At 44.9% G+C, this 26,989-nt stretch overlaps 1 protein-coding gene across 7 annotated transcripts in view; it reads left to right on the top strand.

Annotated features, from left to right (window-relative positions):
• SHROOM3 (shroom family member 3) overlaps positions 1-26,989 on the top strand; it is a 323,146-nt gene that overhangs the window by 258,092 nt on the left and 38,065 nt on the right. For all 7 annotated transcript variants that reach the window (XM_066233275.1, XM_066233274.1, XM_066233277.1 and 4 more), the window contains 2 exons: positions 13,706-13,837; positions 20,344-23,533. In XM_066233275.1, the coding sequence (XP_066089372.1) occupies positions 13,706-13,837; positions 20,344-23,533 (3,322 nt within the window). The remainder of the gene's footprint in view (positions 1-13,705; positions 13,838-20,343; positions 23,534-26,989) is intronic.

The following is a 26,989-nucleotide window of genomic DNA, read 5'->3' as shown; positions in this document are numbered from 1 at the left end:
GAATGTTTTCAGTCAGGGCACATACAGGAACAGCTCAATGTTCCTATCTCACTATCTCTTTCTCCCTACCGCTCTCTCTAAAAACTAAAAAAACATATGTTTTATTTGGTAGTGCTGATAGTTAAGTATATTTTATATTCTTATACATTTGACTCATGCCCAGGTTATAACTGGCATGGTTTAAAAATGTTAGTGTTCCTAGAAGAGCCCAAAGTCTCAGGCATAACAGTGTCAACCACAAAATTAACTCTAGCTCCTAGAATTTTCTGTTTTTCCAGGTTGTGGTTGTCACTTTCTCCATGTATCCAAAGCATACAAATCCTTCAAGGTCATTAAAATCCCACTCTACTGCCAAGCCTTTGGCTAAATGCAGACCCCATTCTTGATCACCGGCAGCATGTGAACTTCTTGGTGCTTACATATCCTAAATGCTTTCCTAGCCTTCATGCCCAATATGATCTGATGACTTGTCCTACCATCTAGAGCAGTGGTAGTCAACCTGGTTCCTATCGCCCATTAGTGGACGTTCCAGCTTTCATGGTGGGCAGTAGCGGAGCAACCAAAGTATAAATAAAAAGATAGATTTAACTATAGTAAGTTGTTTTATAAAGATTTATTCTGCCAAACTTAGCGAAAATCTGACATAAAGTACTTGGTAAGTAATTATTATTATATGCTTTAACTTGTTGTAACTCTGCTTTATAAATTTTATAAAGTAAAGTTACCTCCCTACTTTATAAATCACCATTACTGTGGAACCAGTGGGCGGTTAGAAAATTTTACTACTAACAGAGATACAAAAGTGAGTGGTAGGTATAAAAAGGTTGACTACCCCTGGTCTAGATGCTCTTCACTCACAAGGCTTTGGCCACATAGTCCTGCTTCCTGAAAAACCCAAATTTACTCCCACCCCCAGACCTTTTCATTCATTATTCAGTCTGTGTTAAATTCTCTGCCTCCATGGTTTTGCATGGTTGACCGCACTTATTATTTAGATCTTGGGTTCAAGTGCACTCTCAAAGAGGACATCCCTAACCCAAAGCAGTAGTACCCTCAATCACACTTTCACATTACCCAGTTTTATTTGCTGCAGAGCCCTTATATATAATTGCATGAAAATATACTGTGTATTTGCTTCCTTGCTTATTGCCAGTCTTCTTAGTCTGTCTACCTCACCTCATTATACTGCTCCTTGCTTAGTAGTTAAAAGCACAAACTCTGGGCTGTGGCCGGTTGGCTCACTGGATAGAGTGTTGGCCCTGCGTATGGATGTCCCGGGTTCAATTCCCTGTCAGGGCGCACATGTGAAGCGACTACAGGGGGTCCTTGGGTTACGACAGTCTCAACATAGAACATTTCGAGTTTATGATGCTCACTCCCATGAAAACTTAATTGAGTTGGTGTACAAACTTAAATGGTGTGTGGAAGAAACTGTGTCCCCAGTTTGTGTATGACTTCCTTGGCTTTGAGGAGTCAGTGGAGGCTGTAACAGAGAAGACTGTTGCCATGGTTAATTTGGAGGGAGGCTGAGGATGTCACAGAGCTACTGGCATCACATGGAGAAGAGCTGTGCTGAAGACTTCATTCAGCTAGAGAAGCAGCTGATTGAAGAGGAAGAGATAGAAACCTCAGAACCCAAGAGATTTACTACCAGGGGTTTGGCAGGCTTTTTTATGGCAGAGGATGGGCTGGCAAAATTTCAGATGGAGGGCCCCAGTGATGACAGACTCAGTAAGGTCTACAGAACTGTTATGGATGCCTTGCAATGCTATAGGCAGATTTTGGACGAGAAGAAGTCATCAACCTTCCAGACTAGCCTGGAACAATTCTTTAAGAAGGTAGAGAGGCCTGCAACAGATCCTGAACCCTCTACATCAGCTGCTTCTCGAGATGAAACACCTGTAGTACAGGTAGAATCATCTCCAGAATCTCCTGCATGTTCCTTAGGGCCTAAGTGTTAGGCAATCCTGATTCCCCTGACCCAGTATCTCCAGCACCTTCTGCAGGTTCTCCTGCCTCTCCAGCTTCCTCCTCCCAGTAGGTCACTCTCTCCCACCTTGCAATGCCCCTTCCAGGAATTTTTCTTTTACTAATTTTTTGTCATTTTTTTCTGTTGCTATAGTACTGTGTACAGTACAGTATATTTATGTCCTTTTCCTTTTTCTGTGGCTTAGTTGTGTTTTTATATTCTAGATTATGATTTTATAACTGTGTTAGAATAAGTAAGTGACTTAGGCTAGGGTGTGTTTCGACTTACCCCAAAATTTGGGTTAAGTCACTGTCATAGAAACGGAACTGTGTCATAACCTAAGGACCCCCTGTATCTGCTTCTCTTTCCCTCTGTCTCCCCCTTCTCTCCTTCTTCCCCTCCCACAGCCAGTGGCTCAATTGGTTGGAGCATCACCCCAGGCACTGAGGATAGCTCTGCTGGTCCTAGCCATCAGCCTCAGGTGCTAAACATAGCTCAGTAGATTCAAGCATCGGCCCCAGACTGGGTTGCCGGTTGGATCCCAGTCAGGGCACATGAGGAAGTCTCTCTCACTATATCCCCTCCTCTCACTTAATGAAGGAAAAAAAAAAACAGGCTCTAGGGACAGAGGTCTACATTTAAATATCAGCTCTGGTCCCTACTACTCTTGTGACTGACTGAACAAGTTGCTTAATCTCTTTATTTACCTCATTTTCTCATTGATAGCCCTCTATCATGTAGATAGTTTAAAGCTCAACTGCCTAGTGTTGTGCTTGGTACTTAGTAGGCACTCAAACAATTTTTGAAGGAATAATACTCTGTTTCAGTTTAGTACTTTTCTTGCATCTAAGACTCCCCAACAAGATTATGAACTCCTCGAGGCCACCTGTGACCTCCCAGAGCTCCAACTGTAAGTCAGCAAGGTGGAAGGCACGGAGAAGGTGATCAGTGAATACTGCTCTAAATACCTGAACTGCTTTACTGTAGGTTTCTCAGAAATATGCTTTGCATTCCTCAGTCTCTCTGGATTAGGGCAGAAATCACCGAAGAAGGACATCATGTCACTTGCTAGTTCCAGTTTCACCAGCCTGCCCGTCCCACGCAGCCAGGCTTCCTTGTCTGTGGTTAGGAATGCAACAACAGGGCTTTGTTTGAATTACGCCCACACGCAAAACTTAGTTTGCTCAATTTAAAAATTAAATCGTCTTCTGACTCTTATTGATGTGTTCATGATGTAATGTACTTTTTGAAAATATTTCCTTATCTTTTTAAAGATCAAAGTGATCCTAAAATGTAAAAGCATGCTGTGCTCTTTAGGAATGCTTATTAAATTATTTGCATCATTGAAAAAGTCAACAAACAGCTGTTTGACTTTTTTGGGAATCTCAAGATCCATGAAATATATTTTTAAAGTGCGAGGCTATTTTTAAAAACTTTACATGCACATGGTATACAATTCAAAAGTTACAAAAGGAAATGCAGTCATTGTTTCTAGTTTCTTAAATATTCTTTACATTAATAAACATATAGGAAATTACATATGTCTTCCCCCATATACTGCAGGGTCCTGTACTCACAGTTCTGCTGTACCTTACTGTTGTCATTTAAAGAATTACTTGCGAGATAGTCTCATATCAATATGTATGCAGTTTACACCATTCTTTTAATAGCCACATAAATATCCCATTATGTGGCTGTACCACACTGACTTAACTATATATTTGATGAGCATTTAGTTTGCTTTACATTTAATAGATGCTATTTTTTTAATATATAGATATATATATTTTTTGATTAGGTGCTGCTAAACTGCTCTTTATTCACGTTGTATCCCTTTATACTCCCCATAGCAAGGTATGAAAGAAGTTGAGCTACATTTAGGTTATCTTTTTAATTTTTTCCCCATTTCATCACTTAACTGTACATTTGAAAGTTTTATAAAACAAAGATTTATCTCTGAGGTCTTTTCTCAACATATGGTTCATGGCCAAAAAAAAATGTTGTTGGGGTTATTTTGTGGGTTTTTTTTAACTTTTTTATTTGTTTCAAAATCACTGTTATTAATGTATTAGCCCCATGATAAAAACCTGCTAAACCTCACCCCACCCCAGGGCAAACAGTTACCAACTTCCCAAGTTGGGTTTACTGTCTTGGCACTTACTTTATCTTTAGTAGGAACTCTTTCTTTATGATTTATTGTTTTCTTAAAGAATGATTTCATTTCATCTCCCTACTGGAATGTAACCTCCTTAAGGGAAAGAAAGACCATATCTTAGTCATTATTCTTTGAACTATCTCTAATCAGTTTCAATTCTTCTAGTACTCATTTACAATGTTCCTGGACCCGCCTCCCCCCACATCATCTCCCTCGCTTTTCTCTCTTCCAGGGTTCATCATGAGAATAGAGAAGGTTGGGTGTGAAGTCCCTTCACATTCCCTCCCTTCATACTATGAGCATCGATCTTACCTGCTCCTTCTTATCTCAGTGGCACTGGCTTTACTCCCACTGAGGCTGTACACCTCCACGTGTGCTCCAGAATGCCACCTCCTCCTACTTCCTGTGAGCCTTAAGGAGTGTCATCCTCCCGTCGTCCTGTACCTTCAGCTATACGTGTGTTCACTCTCTGTCTCATAAACTCGCTCAAACTTCTCAGCATTTAAAACAAAACAAAAGAGCTAAAACCAAACCTTTTTACTTTCTGTCTCCCTTTAGACTTCTAGCTACTACCCTCTTTCCTTCAGAGCCAGGTTTTTGGGGAAATGGCCTTGCTATCTCCATTTTCTCTTTTATTCACTTCTTACCCAGCATAAGCAGGCTTTCTGGCCCATCGTTCCAATACAAAGGCCACTTTCGTTGTCTGGTCCAGTGGACGTGCATGTACCCTCATCACACTCACTCTTCCGTGGCAGCTGGCATAGTTGACAGTTCCTCCTCCTTGTTCTCCCCAGTAGGACTCTGTGAAACTCCCATACTCTTCTGGTTTACCTCCTACTTCTCTGAAAACTCCTTTTTGGGCTTTTCCCCCAGGTCCCCATCCCCTAAATTGTGATAGTATTCAGAGACTAATCCTTAAACTACTTCCTTTGTCTCCCTGTGCATTCTTCCCAAGCAGCATAGCTTTTTTCAAAGACCATGTGTTTTGTGACTCCTAATTCTTTTTTTTTTTTTCTGAAGTTGGAAACAGGGAGGCAGTCAGACAGACTCCCACATGCGCCCGACCGGGATCCACCCGGCATGCCCACCAGGGGGCGATGCTCTGCCCATCTGGGGCATTGCTCTATTGCAACCAGAGCCATTTTAGTGCCTGAGGCAGAGGCCATGGAGCCATCCTCAGCGCCCAGGCCAACTTTGCTCCAGTGGAGCCTTGGCTGCGGGAAGGGAAGAGAGAGACAGAGAGGAAGGAGAGGGGGAGGGGTGGAGAAGCAGATGGGCGCTTCTCCTGTGTGCCCTGGCCGGGAATCAAACCCGGGACTCCTGCATGCCAGGCCGATGCTCTACCACTGAACCAACCGGCCAGGGACTCCTAATTATTTTTAAAGATTTTTTTATTTACTGATTTTAAGCGGGCAGGAGGGTGGGCAAGAAGTATCAACTCATAGTTGTTTCATTTTAGTTGGTCATTCGTTGCTTATCATATGTGCCTTGACTGCACAAGCCCACGGTATCAAACCAGGGACTTCTGCATTCCAGGTCGATGCTTTATCCACTGCACTACCACAGGCCAGGCATGACTCCTAAATTTCTATATGTAATGCAGACTTCAGCCCACAAGACCCTACTGCATATGTATACCTCCAATGAACATCATGTGGGCATCTGACAGTGGCATGGCTGGTCAGTATCCCCACTCTGATTTGATTTTGGTTGATGGGCACACAACGCAATCAACAGTTCAAATACTGTGAAGATGTTCATCTGAAACCTATGTACTTTTGTTGATCAATATCACCCCATTAAGTTTAATTTATAAATATATATATATATATCCACTCTATTTTTCTCCTTCTCTCTCCCTACCCCCATCTAATAGTTCTTTACATAAATTAATAATATTACCATTCTAGAAACAAAAAGGCTATCCTTTCTCCTTGTCTGTACTCTCATCTACACTACCTATGTCCATGAAGTCACTAGCCTAGGTGGGAATTTTGCCTCCTCAGTGATTTTTTTTTTAAGTGAGTAGAAGGGAGGCAGAGACAGACTCCCACATGTGCCCAACCAGGATCCACCCGGCAAGCCCACTAGAAGACAATGTTGTGCCCATCTGGGGCGTGTTCTATTGTAACCAGAGCCATTTTAGTGCTTGAGGCGGAGGCCATGGAGCCATCCTCAGCACCTGGGGCCTACTCGCTCTAATTGAGCCTTGGCTGCAGTAGGGGAGGAGAAGAGAGAAAGAGAAATGCGAGAAGGGGAGCAGGGGTGGAGGAACAGATGGGTGCTTCTCCTGTGTGCCTGGACCTGGAATCAAACCTGGGACATCCACATGTTGGACCAATGCTCTACCACGGAGCCAACCGACTTCCTCAGTGGCTTTAAGGTCTGTCATCTCTTCAAATTCACTGCCACTGCTTTAGTGCCCATCCATCATTATCTTACCCTGGCCAATATAATAGCTGCCAATCTTGTCTCTCAAGTTTATTCCCCTTATTATTGGTGATGTCTTCCTGAAACTCCAATTCGAACGTGCCCTCCCTGCCTAATGTTATTGGTGACTTCCAGTTTCAGGGGTTACTGTCCAAACCCTCTAGAGGCATGTGAAGATCTGGCCCCTCCTACCTCTCCACCTGCGCTTACTGCCCTTCCCCTTACTCATCATCTCTTCTCCAGGTACTTAGAGTTGCGTGTACTGTGTGCTTCTACATTTTTGTGTATTTGTCATTCCATTTCTTCTCCCTGGATGTCTTCCCCTTTCTTTCCCCACCTCCTTCCACCTGGAGAAATCTTGTAGGATTTAGTTCAAAGAGAAGACTTCTTGACCTAACCCCACAGTATTAGTGCTCCCCACACTGTGTTCACTGAGCATCTTGTTCAGGTCTCTATTATTACAGAACTGATCACATTGTGTTACCACAGTTTACTTGGCTGTCTCTTCTATAATCACATGAACTGTTTGGGTCTGATGGTGCTTGATTATTCTTTGTGTCCCCAATGCCAGCACAGTGGCTGACATACAGAATGTCTCTAGGTGTCCCCTGAATGAATGGGAAGGAAACTGAGGAAAGGTCTGGATAGCTTACATGTAAAAGAAAGCCTTGCGGATAGGAAGAATAAATATAATCAAAATGGCCATATTACCCAAAGCAATATACAAATTTAATGCAATCCCCATCAAAATTCCAATGACATTTTTTAAAGAAATGGAACAAAAAATCAGATTTATATGGAACTATAAAAAACCCCGAATAGCCAAAGCAATCCTAAGGAAAAAGAATGAAGCTGGGGCATTACAATACCTGACTTCAAACTATATTATAGGGCCACGACAATCAAAACAGCATGGCATTGGCAGAAAAATAGACACTCAGACCAATGGAACAGAATAGAAAGCCCAGAAATAAAATCACATATATATGGTCAAATAATTTTCGAAGAAGGGGCCAACAACACACAATGGAGAAAAGAAAGCCTGTTCAACAAATGGTGCTGGGAAAACTGGAAAGCCACATGCAAAAGAATGAAACTCGACTACAGTTTGTCCCCTTGTACTAAAATTAATTCAAAATGGATCAAAGACCTAAATATAAGACCTGAAACAATAAAGTACATAGAAGAAAACATAGGTGCTAAACTCATGGACCTGGGTTTTAAAGAGCATTTTATGAATTTGACTCCAAAGGCAAGAGAAGTGAAGGCAAAGATAAATGAATGGGACTACATCAGACTAAGAAGTTTTTGCTCAGCAAGGGAAACTGACAACAAAATAAACAGACAGCCAATTAAATTGGAAATGATATTTTCAAACAACAGCTCAGATAAGGGCCTAATATCCAAATATACAAAGAACTCATAAAACTCAACAACAAAGAAACAAACAATCCATTAAAAAAATGGGAAGAGGACATGAACAGACACTTCTCCCAGGAAGAAATACAAATGGCCAACAGATATATGAAAAGATGCTCATCTTCATTAGTTATTAGAGAAATGCAAATCAAAACTACAATGAGATACCACCTCACATCTGTTAGATTAGCTATTATCAACAAGACAGGTAATAAATAGCAAGTGTTGGAGAGGCTGTGGAGAAAAAGGAACCCTCATTCACTGTTGGTGGGAATGTAAAGTAGTACAACCATTATGGAAGAAAGTATGGTGGTTCCTCAAAAAACTGAAAATAGAACTACCTTGTGACCCAGCAATCCCTCTACTGGGTATATACCCTCAAAACTCAGAGACATTGATACATAAAGACACATGTATCCCCATGTTCATTGCAGCATTGTTCACAGTGACCAAGACATGGAAACAACCAAAAAGCCCTTCAATAGATGACTGGATAAAGAAGATGTGGCACATATATGGAATACTACTCAGCCATAAGAAATGATGACATCAGATCATTTACAACAAAATGGTTGGATCTTGATAACATTATATGGAGTGAAATAAGTAAATCAGAAAAAACTAAGAACTGTATGATTCCATACATAGGTGGGACATAAAAACAAGACTAAGAGACATGGACAAGAGTGCGGTGGTTACCGGGGAGGGGGGTGGGGAGGACAGGGAGGGAGAGGGGGAGGGGGACAAAGAAAACTAGATAGAAGGTGATGGAGGACAATCTGACTTTGGGTGATGGGTATGCAACGTAATTGATTGACAAGATAACCTGGACATGTTTTCTTTGAACATATGTACCCTGATTTATTGATGTCACCCCATTTAGATTAATAAAAATTTATAAAAATAAATAAAGGTCAAGGCTTCAGGAATAAAAAAAAAAAAAAAGGAAAGCCTTGCTATTTTCTTCAAAGCACAAAGAGAAATTTCTTCACCTAACCTAGGTGAAACAGCTCCGCTTGTCTTCATTGTGCTATGCATAGTCTCTCTTTACAATTCAAAGATTGATTTAGAACTTTCAGCAAAGTGTCTAATCCTTCGTGAAGGAGGTGTACCATCTGATAGGATGTCTGGGCTGTTATATTGTACTTCAGGGCACCTCATTTCTTCTTTGAGATTTCAGACAAGAGGGCTTCTCTGGAACTGCTGCAGTTCAGTAAACATTATTTCATGCTTCATCTCCGTGACTGGAAGTGAAATCTTCACTCTGCAGAGCCTGTGGAATTGGTCAGGGCCTGTCCATTTCCCTTGGGTGGGAGGAGCTTCCCCGTGATCTTGAGCTAAGCGCAGACAAAGGCCATGGGGATGAGGCTGCTGAAAACCCATCCTCAGTGTCGTGATGTGCAGGGGCCAGGCTGAGTTTACACTTCAGCTGCGCCCATCAGCTTCTCAAGGCCAGCACCTAGTCATAGGACTAGCATCCTAATGGGGCAGGAAGATGACAGTTTGTTCTTTTTCCTATTTTTGAATCCATTTGGATCACTTGGACCCATATTAAATGTCACCGGGTACCTCATGAAAAAGAGATTTTTTTTCATTAAGTTCTGAGTTGTTCCTGTATAATTAACCAGTAACATTCACTGAGTACACAAAGTCATTTGTAATTGGCTTTGAACCCTGATTCCAGGCCACAGGGCTCTGATTTAGGCCAGCCCCAGAGGGGCTTAGGATACCAGGGAGGATTTCAAGCCACTGAATGGAACTGAATGATAAAGCAGGACTCTAAGTCAGTGCTCATCTGGGGTTCAGGGGAGGTGGCTGGCTTTGTAGAACTTGTTGAAGGACCTAGTTTCTAGGGAGTTGGGTGTCCAAGGTCACAGTAGGGCTCACAACAAGAATGCCAAACTGCTAAGACGCTGAGCCACTAACCCAGAGCTCCCCAATTCTCCTTCTGAGAAAAGGATTGATTCAAAGCTTTGGGACGGTGCTAGGGATAACAGCGCAATCCTATTCAAGAGTCCATATCGACAATAGGGTTTACGACCTTGATGTTGGATCAGGACAACTGAACCTGAGGTATGTGTTGCCTGGGACCTGTTATGAAGACTAGAGAATTATGGGGGCAAGGTGTCAGGCAAATTGTAATACATTGGCTTTTGTTGTTGGTCTCTTGGTTTTGGATCCTACTTCCTCTCTTTAGCTCAGCTGTGCTATTACTCCCTTCAGGTTTTTTGTTTGTTTGTTTTTTTTTGTTGTTGTTATTGTTGTTTTTACAGAGACAGAGTGAGAGTCAGAGAGAGGGATAGACAGGGACAGGAGAGATGAGAAGCATCAATCATTAGTTTTTCGTTGAGCGTTGCAACACCTTAGTTGTTCATTGATTGCTTTCTCATATGTGCCTTGACCGCAGCCCTTCAGCAGACTGAGTAACCGAGTAACCGAGTAACCCCTTGCTCGAGCCAGAGACTTTGGGTCCAAGCTGGTGAGCTTTGCTCAAACCAGATGAGCCTGTGCTCAAGCTGGCGACCCCGGGATCTCGAACCTGGGTCCTCCGCATCCCAGTCTGACACTCTAGCCACCGCGCCACCACCTGGTAAGGCTACTCCCTTCAGTTCTTACCTAGTTTCTGGGTGGGCAAGTTTTATTCCCTCCTTGCCTGTGTTTACCTCCCTGACTAGATGTCACAGGCACTGTTCAGCAGTTCCTGCCTTACAGGCATGGCTAGGGGCCTTCAGGCCATGACCACAGTAAGTCTTAGACCAGCCTCTGCCAAAATTATGTACTCAGTATCTTGCTGGGGAGCTCAGAGCTGGTCAACTCATTGCCATCAATGGTTCCTCCCCATTCCCCTTTCTTCCAGCATTCACTGAGCTTCTTTCTCCCCTTTCTGGCCTGTGTTTTAGATCTCTCTGATTGGCTGGCTCCCTAGCCTCTCTAGTCTTTATCAGCTCATTCTTAATGAATGAGTTCAACGGTTACTGAGCTCTTACTGTAGGTCAAGTGCATTATCTCATTTTTAATCTCACAAAAAACACTATAAGTAGATTGTTATAATCTGTCTTTTATTGATGAGGAAACTCAGAGTGGTTAAAACTGTAGGCCCTTTCAATTCAATATATTTATAGACTGCTGAAAATTTTATGTGTCTGTATCCCTTGTGTCACACAAAACAATTTTCCTGTCACCATAACCTCTCTTCAGAGTTGGAAGTACATATATGTATTTTTTTTAAACCATTATCTCTCTTGGCAAGTCCTTCAATGTCTTGCTTATACATCTTAATAGTTGTTTCAGATTAAAATGAGATCAACCCAGCCTCTTTAATTAATGTCGTTTTTTAGATGAACAAAGGCTTATGGTGGACAAGGGACTTATACAGGGTTATGTAGGAGGTTAATAACAGATTCAGGGTGAGTATCCAAGTCTTCTGACACCCGGGCTAGTATTATTCTGATACACTTAGCACTTGAAATTTTATTTGCATCAGTGAAATGATTTTTCATTTATATTACATAAGCTAATTTGTTTTTTCATAAAAAAGTGATAGGTGGACATACCTACAGCTTTATCTTCAACATGTCAAAGTGGATTTCTGGATCTCCTAAGTGCAGATTTCCAATTTGAAGAAAAATTCCCCTACCATCTTACAGTTCAGAAGTTTACAGTACGAAATGCCTGATAGCTCACCTCACTTTTTGGCCAAAAATAAAGCACACTGTCTCCTGACTGTGACCTTGTATAGCAGTGTAATCTTCCTTCCCAAATTCATTCTTCAGTATTGCAGTCTAAGGTACACCCACATTTTCCAGTTGGCTTTGTCCATTCTTTATGTTAGAAGGCAAGATGTTTAAAAGTTGAAGTCACTGACTTGCAAATGAAAAATTATATTGCAGAGCATCTTGTTTTTTATACCGTTTCTGTAGCTTAGAGCAGACTTGCCACTGAGGTAGCTGCTGATTTTTATGTAGTTCTTACCAAGAAATTAAAATAATAGCATTTATCCAGCATCAGGCTCTGACAGAGGACTTCAAATTCCCAGGAAGCTTTGTCCTTGGGAGAGGGAAAAGAATTTTTGCTTTTTTTTTTTTTTTTTTTTTGAGAGAGAGAGACAGGGACAGGGACAGATAAGGACAAACAGGAAGGGAGAAAAATGAGAAGCATCAATTCTTCATTGCGGCACCTTAGTTGTTCATTGACTGCTTTCTTATATGTGCTTTGACCGAGGGGCTATAGCAGAGTGATCCCTTGCTCAAGCCAGCAACCTTTAGGCTCAAGTCAGTGACCATGGGGTCATGTTTATGATCCCACACTCAAGCCAGCGATCCCGTGCTCAAGCTGGCAACCTCAGGGTTTCGAACCTGGGTTCCCCACGTCCTGGTCTGATACTCTTATTCACTGCGCCACTACCTGGTCAGGCTTAAACTGAATTTATTGGGGTGACACTGTTTAATAAAATTACAGAGGTTTCAGGAGTACAAGTCTATAATACATCATCTGTATAGTGTATGGTTTATCACTGAAATTAAGTCTCCTCCCATGCTCCTGTCTTTATATATATATATACACACACACACACACACACACACACACACACACACACACACATTGATAGGCTGAGGCCAAGAAAAACCAGTAACTTTGTGTGCTCTCAATTAATAAAACATAAAATGTTAACATGTAGGAAATGTGGATGAAGGTTATGTGGGAATTTGCTTTCTCCAGCTTTACTAATTGATATATTGTGCAAGTTTAAGGTGTACAACATGTTGACTGAATGCATTTATAAATAGCAAAACTGATTACCACCATAGGGTAAGCTAATGCCTCCATCCCATCAGGTAGCTACTTTTTTTGGGGTGGGGAGGGAAGCAACTTTCAAGTATTATGTTGTTTTATTAGCTATAATCACTATGCTGTACATTAGATCCCCAGAACTTAAAAGTTAATCTTTTAACTTGAAATATGCTCCCTTTAACCAAAATTTCCCTGTTTCCTCAACCCCCCAATACCTGGTAAACCACTACTCTACTTTCTGAGTTTGTCTTTTTTAGATTTCACATATAAGTGAAATCATACAGTATTTGTCTTTCTGTTTGACCTATTTCACTTAGCATAATGCCCTCGAGGTCCATTCAATTTGTTGCAAATGGCAGGATTTTCTTCTCTATCATGGATGAATAGTAATCCACTGATTATATAGACCACGCTTTTTTAATCTAGTCATCTGTTGATGGACACTTAGATTGTTTCCATGTCTTGGTTATGGTGAGTAATGCTGCAGGGAACATGGGCGTGCAGATATCTCTATGAGATTCTGATTTCAGTTTCTTTGGTTGGATATGCACCCAGACGGGGGTTGCTGGATCATATGGTAGTTCTAATTTTAATATTTTGAAGAATCTCCATACTGTTTTCCCTGGTGCTGTATTAATTTGCATTCTTACCAACAGTGCCCTAGGGTTTATTTGGGAATTCTTTATACTAACTTTGCTACATTTTTATAAAAGTTGTTTGAAATTATGTCAAAATGAAATAACAATATTAACAAAGCAGAGAATAACAATATAAGATAAATAAGGAGTAAAATCTATTTTCCACTATTTACTTGATTTTGTTTTTAATCTCCGGTGAAAAGGATACCGCAGCCTTCTTCCAAACGCATAAATGATATTGGTGAAGAGACTCAGCTGAGAATGCTGCTAAGGTTGGGGGGTCCCTCTCCTGTGTCTCCCCAGGCGCAGTGAACCTGCAGGCCGACCTCACTCTTGGCATTCAACCAGATTTGGGGAGAACCAACCCAATGCCAGCATGATGCAAATATCTCAGGGCACGATTGGCACTCCTTGGCCCCAAAGCTACCATTCCAGGTAAGTGGCCAAAGCTGAGACCCAGGAGTTTCTTTCATTCAAATGTCATGTTCCCCAAAAGAACATTCTTTACAACAATAATATATATAAATATTTACATATGTGTATTTCATCAGTTGACTTTTAGAGGGAGAGAGACTAGGGTTAGAGGAGAGAAACACTGATTTATTGTTGCACTTATTTATGCATTCGTTGCTTGATCCTTGTATGGGCCCTGACCAGGCGGGCTTCAAACTCATAACCTTGGAGTATCAGAATGACACTGTTACCACCTGGCCAGGGCCCAAAGAACAGTTTCTTCTGTTTTGAGAACAATGTCTTCCATTCACCCTGAGTATTAAATCTCTCTACCCAGTACCTTCCATCTTCTTAAAATTCCTAATGTGTATACAACTCATCTTCATCTCCTCGGCTAGACTGGTGTGAAGCAAGGGCAGAATTATTCTGAGTGCTGGCTAGCTAGCTGAGATATTTATTGGATCTGTTGATTCTTAGACGTTTCTCAATTACACACTTTAACACTATACTAGAAAAATTAACAAACTTCTTCCCTCTATACTTAATGTTCTTTCTGCTTTGGTCAAATATGACAGGGACCTCCTAGACATAGTAAAGCAAAAACTACGTCAGGATTCCCCTACACTTATTACAGACTTGGAACCCAAACAGATTGGAATGAATCTGATCCTAGACAGTCAGGTTCTGTTGCTTTATCACCTTTTATAAGGGCTTGATAGGGTAATTAATGGTAGGGAAGTTCGACGGTCAAGAGACTGTGGGTCCTGTATAGAAATAAGATGCAAGTGCGGATGTAGGGGAGTGGAGGACGGCTTCTGGAAGGGTTACCTAACAGATGATGGCCATGTATTTGGCAAGGACTCAGAACCCTTAACACTCATGTCTGGTCACATGAAAAGCCACATCTTAGACCTCTCACTGGTGGACGTGCTCCCAGTGTATTAGGGGAGGTTACCCTCCTTGTTACAGACACGCCTCTCCCTTGTCCATGTCCCTCCTAATAACCCTGAAAGAACTCATTCTCACCATCTGAGCCATCTGTGCTCAGAGAACAGGCGCCCTGCCGGGCCACCCCCCACGTAAGAGCAGTGGTTTTGCTTTTATTGGCCATGTTGCTGCTGAAGGCCTTTAGAAGGTTAGATGTGGGGGCTTAACAGTGTGAAATGACAGCATAATGGTAAGGTTACTGGGATTTTTAAATCAGAAGTCAGTTTAAATCTCAACTTCACCTCCTACTGCATAAGCCTGGGCAAGTTTTTTTAACCCCTTTGATCTTGGTTTCCTCATCTGTAAAATGAGCTTAATACTATATATCTCAATGGAGCATAGTAAAGATAAAAAAAAAATAACATGTAAAACATTTAGTGTAGTTCCTGGAACATAGTAAGCATTCGATAATTATGATAATTTGTTATAATAATTAGGCTAAAGATTTATCAGAGGCACAGTGAAACCTGGTATTGAACTTCAAGGTTAATGGCATAAGCCGGGACATACTTATAAAATGCAAGTGTGTATTAGCAGTGCCCCTAAACAATGGGGCCCTTTGGCACCTCCTAGCCCCTAGCCTTAGGAGGCCCTAAATCTGAGCCACACATGCTGGCCCAAAGCCAGAAGTAAGACACTGCACTCTGTGCCTAGAATACTGCTTACAGTAACGACAGTGCGCTGAGAGGCCTCCGAAGAACGGTGGAGTCATCATCAGACATCAGACGGCAGTATTCTGAAGGCTGCGCTCCTCCTGTTTCCCCCTCCCCACTGGAGGGGTTTAGGCGGGTGGATCTGCCCTTACTGTATCCACCACTCTACCCCTCTAATTCAAGCTTCAGAACGGCTTCCCCAACAATGACTCTCAGCACAAAAGTACAAAGGGAGAAAGGAAAAGCTGACTACTGAAAATGTGACAGGTGTGTGGATTCTCCTCTACCCCTGCACAAATCATCCATGATTTGTGTTCATCCCATGTCTATTCCATGCCTCGGGCTGGCAGTGCTGGCCCGAGCTTCACCCCACCCCCACTCTCAGTTCTGCTCAGAGGGTCTGACACTGGCAGCTCTAGATCGGAAAGCGCTCCAGGGGCGTTTCTGAGGAGCACAGTGGCACCTAGTGGTCTTGTGTGCTGAATCAATCTGTTGACGTCCTTCTGACAGCCTTTCTTTAGTTCCAGAAACCCAATCTCAGTCCTAAATTTATGCATCTGTTTCTCATTAAGAAGCAAGAGAATGAGGGAGCTCAAGGGAGAGAGGGGAGCAGGAGGGAGAAATACAAAGAGACTAGAGAGGTAACTGTCTACAACAGGGGTCGGGAAACTTTCTGGCTGAGAGAGCCATGAACGCCACATATTTTAAAATGTAATTCCATGACAGCCATACAACGACCCGTGTACGTTACGCATTATCCAATAAAAATTTGGTGTTGTCCCAGAGGACAGCTGTGATTGGCTCCAGCCACCCGCAACCACAAACATAAGTGGTAGGAAATGAATGGGTTGTAATACATGAGAATGTTTTATATTTTTAACATTATTATTTTTTTTAAAAGATTTGTCTGCAAGCCAGATGCAGCCATCAAAAGAGCCACATCTGGTTCGCAAGCCATAGGTTCCCGACCCCTGGTCTACAAGCTGGCCTGGATCTGGGGATTTCACTGAAATTGAAATTCACTGCTTTCCGTCAGACACTTGTCACTGTCCTATAGAAAGCTCACACAAGGGTCCAAAAGTATTAAAGTACTTTAGAAGAGACCTTGGAAAGTCTTGTAGTCCAGCCCCCTTATAAGAGGATGCAACAACAGCATCAAAATACTCAAGTACCTGTACGTGTTTATTGACTTATTCGTTCAAACAAACAAGGACTGAGTACCGTATGTTTCAGAGGAACAAGACATAGGAAGCCCCCACCCCATAATACTTGTTTCCTAAGGTGTATTCCACGGGACAATTACCCATCAGATGCCCTTTGGAAAAAGTTTCTAGGGTCAGGTAAGTTTAGATACGAACACTTTGTTTTTTTTCTTTCAAAACATTCCATGAATGATAGTTTTTTGAAGACTCAGAAGTCTTGCAGCAAATTAAATTATTTAACTTATTTAGCCCAGTATTTTCCAAACATATTTGATCATCTAAGGAATTAATCTTGTCAGCACACTTTAGGAGATGTTTTCATGCACTTGTTTTGTGCTCTGTTATGTTTTCAGTATTTAGAAAATACTTTTAGGCACACAAAATAGAGAATAATATTGTAAGCAATGTGTGTATCTACCACAGAATTCCCAAAAGTTTTGTCTTTTTTCCTTCAAGTGAAGTCTCTTTATCAATCAAAGGGATACGATGCAATGTCAAATATGGTAAGTGCTGTGAAGACAATAAAGCAGGCCGTGGCCAGTTGGCTCAGTGGTAGAGTATTGGCCTGGCGTATGATGTCCCAGGTTCGATTCCCAGTCAGGGCACACAGAAGAAGTGCCCATCTGCCTCTCTACCCCTCCCCCTCTAGCTTCTACCCTGCCCATACAGCCATGACTTGATTGGAGCGAGTTGGCCCCAGGTGCTGGGGATGGCACCATGGTCTTTGCCTCAGGCACTAGAAGGAGCTCAGTTGCTGAGCAGCAGAGCAGTGATCCAGATGGGCAGAGCATCACCCCCTAGTGGGCTTGCCAGGTGGATCCCGGTTGGGGTACATGCGGGAGTCTGTCTCTGCCTCCCCTCCTCTCTCTGAATAAAAAAAGAAAAAGGAAAATAAAGCAGAGTGAGTCCAGGTGTTCTCTGATGTAGAGACTTGATTAAAGGCAGGCGTGAACCAGGTGAAGAGCATTCAAAGTGGTAGAAACAGTGGCTGCAAAGGCCCCGACACCTTGACATGGGAGTATACTTCACGGATTTGAGTAGGTAAGGAGGCCAGCATGCTGGAGTGCCATGGGCAGGAAGGAAAGCAATAGAGAATGAGGTTGGAAACGTAGCCAGGCCACAGTAAGAACTCTGCCACGTTTGTCTTGAGGGTAAGCTGTCCCTGTGTAGGCCTGCAGACCTTCGTTCCAAGTTCTTACCCGTCACGAAGAGTGCTATCTTGGAAACAGAAATGGCAAAGGTAGTCAAAATAACTACTTCCAGAAAGTGGTAGGAGCATTGTTCCTAGAGAGTGATGTAGGGCACTCGGTGGCGTGGCATAGGGCACTGGTTCTATTCCCCAGTCAGCTTGGGCATGGGAATTCCAAAGGGACAGAGCCCTCACCAAGTAGCAGGAAAGAGCACATCACAGTCCTCATGTGATGCTTTCCACCTGATGTTTGGTGGGTGGAGGTTCCTTTAGCTGCAAGATAGAATGCATTCTGACCTTGCTCTGCTTGGCTAGAGATCAGTACACCAGTGATTTCATGTTCCTAGATACCATCTATATTTTGAGATATGTCAGTGATCATGTCTTCCCACTCAATAATGAATGTTTTAGTTAACCCATTCATTTATTCACTTTGATTTTTAAGTGTGTTCTTAAGTTAGATTTGAGTTATCTTCTCAATGAAAGACTCCTAAGATTCTCAGCAGTTGGCAGGATTAAATAGTGTCTCCCACCTACATGGAATGGGTGAGTGAACAGCCCTGATGGACCCACTACTTCCGTTTCGTCTCAGTGAATTCATGTGGGATCTCTGTCAGAGGAGATAAAGGGGAGCATAGTGGTTCCTGTGGGGTTATCCTCAGCTGAACTATGTCACTGCATTTTTAATACAGCTTCTTCCTTTAGTGGGGCACGGGGGGATGGTAAAGTCGGGCATTGACACATACTGTGCCATGAGTGCCAGGGCCGATTTCTTAGTCTGGCTGGCTCAGGAGCTGTTCCCTTCCTTTCTCCTTTGACTTGATGCTGTCTGTCTCAAAGCAGGATGCTCCATTCAGTAAGTTGACTTTTTCTAATATAGAAAAGTTAACATTCTTGAGGCTAGCTGCTAAAAATGTAGTCTTTTCCCTTAATTGCAGCACCAATTTTGACTCAGAATATGGTCCTTCTGGTCTTTTGCCATATACTCTAGAGCAGGGGTTGGGAACCTATGGCTCGTGAGCCAGATGTGGCTCTTTTGATGGCTGCATCTGGCTTGCAGACAAATCTTTAATAAAAAAAAATAATAACATTAAAAATATAAAACATTCTTACATATTACAATCCATTCATTTCCTACCGCTCATGTTTGTGGTTGCGGGTAGCTGGAGCCAATCACAGCTGTCCTCCGGGACAACACCAAATTTTTATTGGATAATGCGTAAGGTACAAAGGTTGTTGTATGGCTCTCACGGAATTACATTTTAAAATATGTGGCGTTCATGGCTCTCTCAGCCAAAAAGGTTCCCGAACCCTGCTCTAGAGATAGTCCAGCCACAAAGCATCATCACATATTCAGCCATTAAGACATCAATCATATTTACTTACATGAAGTCTAAAAATATAATAATGGCTCCATGAATTTTAATATTGTGTAAGTGCCTATTCATGTAAAAATGGAAAATCTTAGGCAAGAACTCGTGATCTACCCTTCTTTAGAGAACAGTGAGTCACAAACACTTGAACTATGGAGACTGCTGTTTGGTTTTTGAACCACTTACTCCTTCCTCTATGCCCTCCCTCCCCCAACATGCTGGGTGAAATAGTAATATAAGTATAGTTAATTTTGTTTTGAGGCAACTTTCTAAGGTGTACAATACCAGGATTGAGAGCCACTCACCCTCCCTCTGAAAATCACCTTGAGTAGTTCATAAATAAGGGAGTCTTACCTCTGATGTGTCTGAGAGGCTGAGCTCAGGCCTGGGGAGGTCATCTATAGGTGATGGACTCCCATGATTAAGACTTCTTCTAAAGCTCCTCTCCTTCACTCTCATCAGCTTCTTCTGACTCTAATTTCTCTTATTTAGCGTTGTGTTTAGCTTTCTCACCACAAACAAATTGTCTCCAGTGCAGCCGAGATTCCAGGAAGACTGCCAGGATACAAGGCCTTCAATTCCATAAAAAGGAAAGATACTAACTAAAAATGTATACATGTGCCCCCACAGTCTCCCACACCCATTCACTGCCTGCTCACTAAGCTTCTCCCCTTCTTCCCACAAACAGCCCCAGGAGACACAGAATTCCAGTGTCACTCTTCCTCTTTCCTGCCCCCACCTCTCTCATTTCTTGGCACATACAGTCATTTCCAGCACATAGCAAATCACATCCATGTGCTGCCTGTGCCTGAAGGCCACCTAGCTTTCTCCGTGTTCTGCACTCCTCCCCCTGCAAGCCTGGATGATTAAGTAGAGGCACACACAGGTTACAGCGTTGGGCAATTACTCCTAGTGATGGCACATAGGGAGGCAGAGCAAGGCCCAAATATGGCTTTTCTCACCCACTCTTCCAAAAACCAAACATCTTGTACCCGAGTACATTTATAAGCTGAGTCCTGTGCCTTAAGCCTACTAGATGATAACAGCTCCGTGGTGCTGACTGCTTTGTCTTCTTTTCCTCCAGCTCCTCTACAAGTGACCTCTCCAACTATGACCATGCTTATCTGAGGCGGAGCCCTGACCAGTGCAGCTCCCAGGGGAGCATGGAGAGCCTGGGGCCCAGTGGGGGATACCCACCCTGCCATCTCCTGTCCCCTGCCAAGTCCACCAGCAGCATCGACCAGCTCGGCCACCTCCATAACAAGAGAGACTCGGCTTACAGCTCCTTCTCCACCAGTTCTAGCGTCCTCGAGTATCCACCCCCTGGCATCTCGGGCCGTGAGCGTTCAGGCTCCATGGACACCGCTTCTGCTCAAGGCGGCCTCCTAGAAGGAATGAGGCAGGCAGACATTCGCTATGTCAAGACAGTCTATGACTCCCAGAGGGGAGTCTCAGCAGAGTATGAGGTGAACTCTTCAGCCCTGCTTCTCCAAGGTAGAGAGGCGCGAGCCTCAGCAGATGGACATAATGTTCCTCGGGGCAAGGGAGCGCCACCCCCATCCTGGAACCAACAGAGTCCCAGTTCCTTAGAGACTGCCACTGACAACTTGCCTCCTAAAGTGGGCGCACCCCTGCCCCCAGCTCGCAGTGACAGTTATGCGGCCTTTCGGCACAGAGAGAGGCCCAGCTCTTGGTCTAGCCTTGATCAGAAACGGTTCTGCCGGCCTCAGTCAACTTCCTCTGGCTCCCTGAAGTCTCCCTTCATAGAGGAGCAGCTGCACACCGTGTTAGAGAAGAGTCCAGAAAGCAGCCCCCCAGTGAAGCCCAAGCACAGTTACACCCAGAGGGCCCAGCCTGGCCAACCTCTGCTGCCGACTGGCATCTACCCTGTCCCTTCCCTGGAGCCACACTTTGCCCACGTGCCCCAGCCCTCTGCAAATAGTAATGGCACGCTGTACCCTGCTCTTGCCAAGGAGAGTGGATATTCTGCTTCTCAGGGAGCCTGTGACAAGCTGGCTACCCTTGATGAGAATGGAAACCAAAATGGATCTGGAAGACCTGAGTTTGCCTTCTACCAACCCCTAGAACATGACTCTTTGTCCCCAGGAGAGAGAACACCTGAAACTCCAGCCAAATGTGTCCCCTACAAAGTCCATTTCCCTTCAGTGCCTGAAAATGAGGAGGGTGCCTGTCTGAAGAAGCATCCTGCCCCCCTCCAAGGCAACACCTTATATCCCAGTGACAGAAAGAGCACCCCCAGCAGCAAGCCGTCTTCTAATTACCACAGCCTGCAATCCCCGCAGGCTCAGGCCTGGCCAGTGGCCGAAGACAGGAGATGTTCCCGGCCCTCAGAGCCTTGGGAGAGTGACTTTCAAGACTACAATGCCAATCTCCGCCAGGGGCTGGAGAGAGAAGGCCTAACCCAGAGCCTACCCAACAACTTCGGTAAGACCAAGTCAGCCTTCTCCTCCCTTCAGAACATTCCTGAGAGTCTGAGAAGGCAAAGCAGCTTGGAGACAGGAGGTGGAGCCCAGGAAGGCTACCTGGACGGCTGGTCAACCTGTGCAGTCACTACCAAGGCAGAGGACTCTGGAAGGAAAGCTGTTCCTGAGTACAGGAGCCATCTGGACAGGCCGGTTTCCTATCCTAGGCCCGAGGGGAGAAGTGGTGCTTCGACCTCTTTCTACCCTTCAGACCCAAGATCTGAAGAGCCGGCCTCCCCACCCCACCAGCAGGCGTCGGGCCTGGGCCGGAGGCGGCTCGGCTCCGGCGGCAGCGCCGCTCTGCCGGGCCTCCAGTACGGGAAGCCCCACTGCTCCGTGCTGGAGAAGGTCTCCAAGATTGAGCAGCGCGAGCAAGGGCGCCAGAGGCCGCCCAGTGTGGGCAGCGCCCTTTATGGCTTTAACTACGGGCCCAACAAGATGGTCCCAACTTCCGGTGCTTCCGGGCACGACTTCGAGGAGACAAAAGGCAACGTCCGTTTCTGCGAACCCACTGAACCCCTAGGCAGTGGGGAGCCCCACGTCAAAAACGGGGAGCCCAAACTGGAAGAGGTTTCCTGGCAGCCGTGTGGCCAGCAGCCAAAGAGGGGCGCCGAGGGCAGCCGCGGCTCCCCGCTCCGCGGCAGCGAGCCCCCGAGGCGGGACCTTCGCCTGCGCCGCAGCCAGAGCACCTTCCAGCTCTGCGGCGAGGCCGAGGAGGGTGCCCGGTGGCGGGACAACAGGCCGGGCACACCCGAGTCGACGGTGCTGGACGCCCCCTTCAGCCGCGCCTACCGGAACAGCATCAAGGACGCGCAGTCCCGCGTCCTGGGCGCCACCTCCTTCCGACGCCGAGACCTGGAGCTGGGGGCCGCCGGGGCATCCCGCGCCTGGCGCCCCCGCCCGGCCTCGGCCCATGTGGGACTGCGGAGCCCCGAGGCCGCGGCGTCCGCCTCTCCGCACACCCCGCGGGAGCGGCACAGCGTGACCCCTGCGGACGGCGACCGCGCCCGGCCGGCGCCCCCTGCCGCCCGGAGGGGCCCCCGCCGGCGCCTGACCCCCGAGCAGAAGAAACGCTCCTACTCGGAGCCTGAGAAGATGAACGAGGTGGGGGTCGCGGAGGAGGCCGAGCCGGCGCCCTTGGGCCCGCCGAGGAAGGGGCTGCGTTTCCCGGAGAGCACGGTGGCCGACCGGCGCCGCATCTTCGAGCGGGACGGCAAGGCCAGCTCCACGCTCAGCCTGTCGGGGCCCGAGCTGAAGCAGTTCCAGCAGAGCGCCCTGGCCGACTACATCCAGCGCAAGACCGGCAAGCGGCCCACGTCGGCCACGGGCGGCGGCCCCCACGAGCCGGGGCCGCTGCGGGAGCGCGCCCACAGCACCTACCTCCAGCCCGAAGGGCCTGGGCTCAGCGCGGCCTCCAGCCTCTGCTCGCTGCGGGAGCCCGGCCTGCAGCCCCGCAGGGAGGCCGCCCTCCTGCCCGCAGCCGGGGGCAGCGGGGAGCCCCCGCGTGGGGCCCGAGATCGCAGCAGCTCCTTCGCTGGCGGCCGTCTCCTCACAGAAAGGCGACGTGGGGACCAAGCCCCGAGGGAGCTGCTGGATGGAACTAACAACAGTGGACCAAAGGGGACCCAGAGCGTGGACAAGACCCCTCGGGAGGCCTCGTCCTGGGCGTCCACGGCCGGGAGGGCCGCGAAGTCCATGTCAGCTGAGGACCTTCTGGATCGTTCGGATTTCCTGGCGGTCCCTGTCCACGTGAGGTCACGGTCCTCGCCCACTGCACACAAGAAACGCCAGGTGAGTGCAGCCTAGGCCTGCCCTTTGGGCCCTGGAAGCCATGTTGTTGCTCCCCTAACCCCTCCACCCACTTAGTGTTTCCTTTACTTGCAGAAGAGTAGCATTTGTTTTCAAGAGATGATTTCTCTCAGTGCCCCTATCTGATATCCTTACAGAGATAAAAGTAAAGAGTCATATAGTTGTATAGATGTCTTAAATACATACATACTTATAAAAAGATACCTATATAATATATATGGTATGTATGTATAATAATACATACCATATATACATATTATATATACGGCACTTACTTCATTTTAGGAAGTCACTTCTCAGTGCAGGAGTGGTTGGGGAAAGTTAGGGATTATCTTTTTTGTTTGTTCTTTGCTTTTTTTGTCTTTTTTTAATTCAAGGAATAAAGGCTGTCCCAGAGTTTTAAATATTTTAGCTTTGCACCCACTGTGTTTCTGTTGGACTTTTGTATTTACAAAATCGAATTAATTGACTTTGAAAGGTTATTGAGTCCCAGGTCCTCAGCTAAGTGTGCTTTACAGTTATCTCATTAATCCTCACAGTAATCCTATGCAGTAGAGTATATTATTCATGTCAAAACCCGTGTCTCTCTGACTCCCATCTGAGCTCTATCGGTGCACCATCCTGGTGAGAAAAGAGAATCACCGACATTTCAAGTCTCACATAAAAGGGTTTTCTAATAAAGGCTCCAAAGTATGCAAAGATTGTGAAGTGCTTTCCACTGGAAATTTCAGGCAGAGCTAGGAATAGAACCTGAGTCCTCTGACTCCTGGGAATCTATGAATTTCCCTAATTCTTAGCCCATCCTCAAGCTCCACATTCCACTGCAGAAAAGCGGCCTCCCTCGTGGTTCCCTTCCCACCTAAGGCAATATTGGGAACTCACATACATGTTAGCACAGGAGAGAACACCCCGCCATGACCCTTTCTCTAATTCTGTGTTTTTCCTGGCAGAGAAGCATTTTAGAGTGTATTAGTATGAAAAGCACTGTATTACAAGAAGAGTTAAAGTAAAATAAGTCTCATGCCTTTCTGGCGTTCATAATTGAGCAAGGAGTGTGTTCTTAAATGTAAATAACATGACTGGCGAATGCTTTGGGGACAGTGATAAATAATATATTATGGGAGGGAAAGTGATTAATTCTAACTGAGGGGCTCTCGGCTTCTCTTGAGGGAAGTGGGATTTGAACCAGGCTGTAAAGCAGGGTCCCCAAACTACGGCCCGCAGGCCACATGCGGCCCCCTGCACTTCCGGAAGGAGCACCTCTTTCATTGGTGGTCAGTGAGAGGAGCATAGTTCCCATTGAAATACTGGTCAGTTTGTTGATTTAAATTTACTTGTTCTTTATTTTAAATATTGTATTTGTTCCCGTTTTGTTTTTTTACTTTAAAATAAAATATGTGCAGTGTGCATAGGGATTTGTTCATAGTTTTTTTTATAGTCCGGCCCTCCGGTGGTCTGAGGGACAGTGAACTGGCCCCCTGTGTAAAAAGTTTGGGGACCCCTGCTGTAAAGGATGGGCAGGATGTTCACAAAGGATTGGGGCTTGTGTGAGGCAAGCAGTATTGGAGGAAACAGTTTCAAAGAAAGATTCAGTCACAACTGCCAGAGAGAAGTTTGTTTGCAGCACTGCTTCTGAAACACATGTACACAGAGCCTCTGAGAGAAAATACTGTGCTGCTGTGCCCTCCCAGATGTCTCCTGTTTGGGAATATTCAGAAATATTTTCCCTCCAGTATAAACTGACACAAAATCTATAAAGTAATTCACCATAATCCTTCAATAGCCATTTTCCTCTTCTGCAGATAGAACAGAACTAGTTTCCACTCCTTATCCTACCACTAAAACACTTCTTAAATCCAAATATGTGGCCCTGGCCAGTTGGCTCAGTGGTAAAGCGTCAGCCCAGCATGTGGAAGTCCTGAGTTCGATTCCTGGCCAGGGCACACAGGAAAAGCGTCCATCTGCTTCTCCACCCTTCTCCCTCTCCTTTCTCTCTCTCTCTTCCCCTCCCACAGCCAAGATTGCTGGAGCAAAGTTGGCCCGGGCGCTGAGGATGGCTCCATGGCCTCCACCTCAGGCGCTAGAATGGCTCCAATTGCAGCGGAGCATGGCCCCCTGGTGGGCATGCTGGGTGGATCCCGGTTGAACACATGCGGGAGTCTGTCTGCCTCCCCCCTGCTTCTCACTTCGGAGAAAAAAAAATCCAAATATGTAACATGCAATTTCAGCTAGTTTGGTGGGCTTTAGTCATTTAGTGCATGGCAGAACAAGTGTTTTCTTTATTTTGCTCCCCATGTTCTAAAGGAAACAAATCTTTAGTCAAAAACTGAATCCTCTTCTGTATTTGTATCCCCCACTAGATGTCATTCTCCCTTGGGGAATCAGTTGTATACAAATGTTATTTCACCTTCACTCTACCAACTATTTCTCAAGCCTGGTAAACTGGGAAATAGAGCTAAAACATAGGTGTTGTGGATTCCTTCAAACCCAAAGACAGACTTTATATTATCTGAAAAACTTTTTAGAAAGACAACTAAATACTGAACATTATTTAGGTACCCTCTTCAATAAAAAAAAAAAAAAAGCCATATGTAGATAGTATTTAATTTGGGGAATATGACAACAGAGGAGGAAAATATTTCAAAATGAAATACTTTATCTGTGCTGCTTCACTCCTAGAAATTCTGAAAACAGGTTACCGTCCCCCAGATTGTAACTGTGCCAAGGCTGTGTTCTTAGCTTCAACTCCCCCCGCCCCCACCAGCAACCAGACCTTGCCTGGCCTGGGACCTCGGCCACGGCAGGGTTTGATCTGTTTTCTTCATACAGCTGTCATCTATCTAAACGAAACAAAATTAGTCTTACTACCTAATTATCATGGTTATTTCAAAATATTATATTCTTATATTAGAAAAATAACCCCGGAACTTGACTATTATCATTAAGCTTTGATGAAGGCATTAAATAAAAATTGTTCTCGCCTGACCTGTGGTGGTGCAGTGGATAAAACGTCGACCTGGAAAATGCTGAGGTTGCCAGTTCGAAACCCTGGGCTTGCCTGGTCAAGGCACATATGGGAGTTGATGCTTTCTGCTCCTCCCCCTTCTCTCTCTCTCTCTGTCCTCTCTCTCTCTCTCTCTCCCTCTTTCTCCTTTCTAAAAAAAAAAAAAAAAAGAATAAAAAAAAAGGAAAAAAAATTGTTCTCATCTCACCTTCAGAGAACTCCATGAAACTAAATGACCCTGTAGAAACCATCTGCCTGAATTAAACCCAAACTATGGAATCTATTTCTGGTGCTGGCTCAGTCCATGGTATCCTGAACAAATGCTACTTGCTCCTGTAAACCAGATGCTAATAGAGCAGGATTTTAGAAGCTTTGGATGAGGATTCAGCTCCTTTTCAAGTTTATTGTGGCCCTGGCTGGTTGGCTCAGTGATA

Source organism: Saccopteryx bilineata, chromosome 5, assembly GCF_036850765.1.
Source record: "Saccopteryx bilineata isolate mSacBil1 chromosome 5, mSacBil1_pri_phased_curated, whole genome shotgun sequence".
In the NCBI taxonomy this organism is placed as follows: domain Eukaryota; kingdom Metazoa; phylum Chordata; class Mammalia; order Chiroptera; family Emballonuridae; genus Saccopteryx; species Saccopteryx bilineata.
Note: the sequence above shows the minus strand (reverse complement) of the source record. Positions and strands in the feature narration are given on the sequence as shown.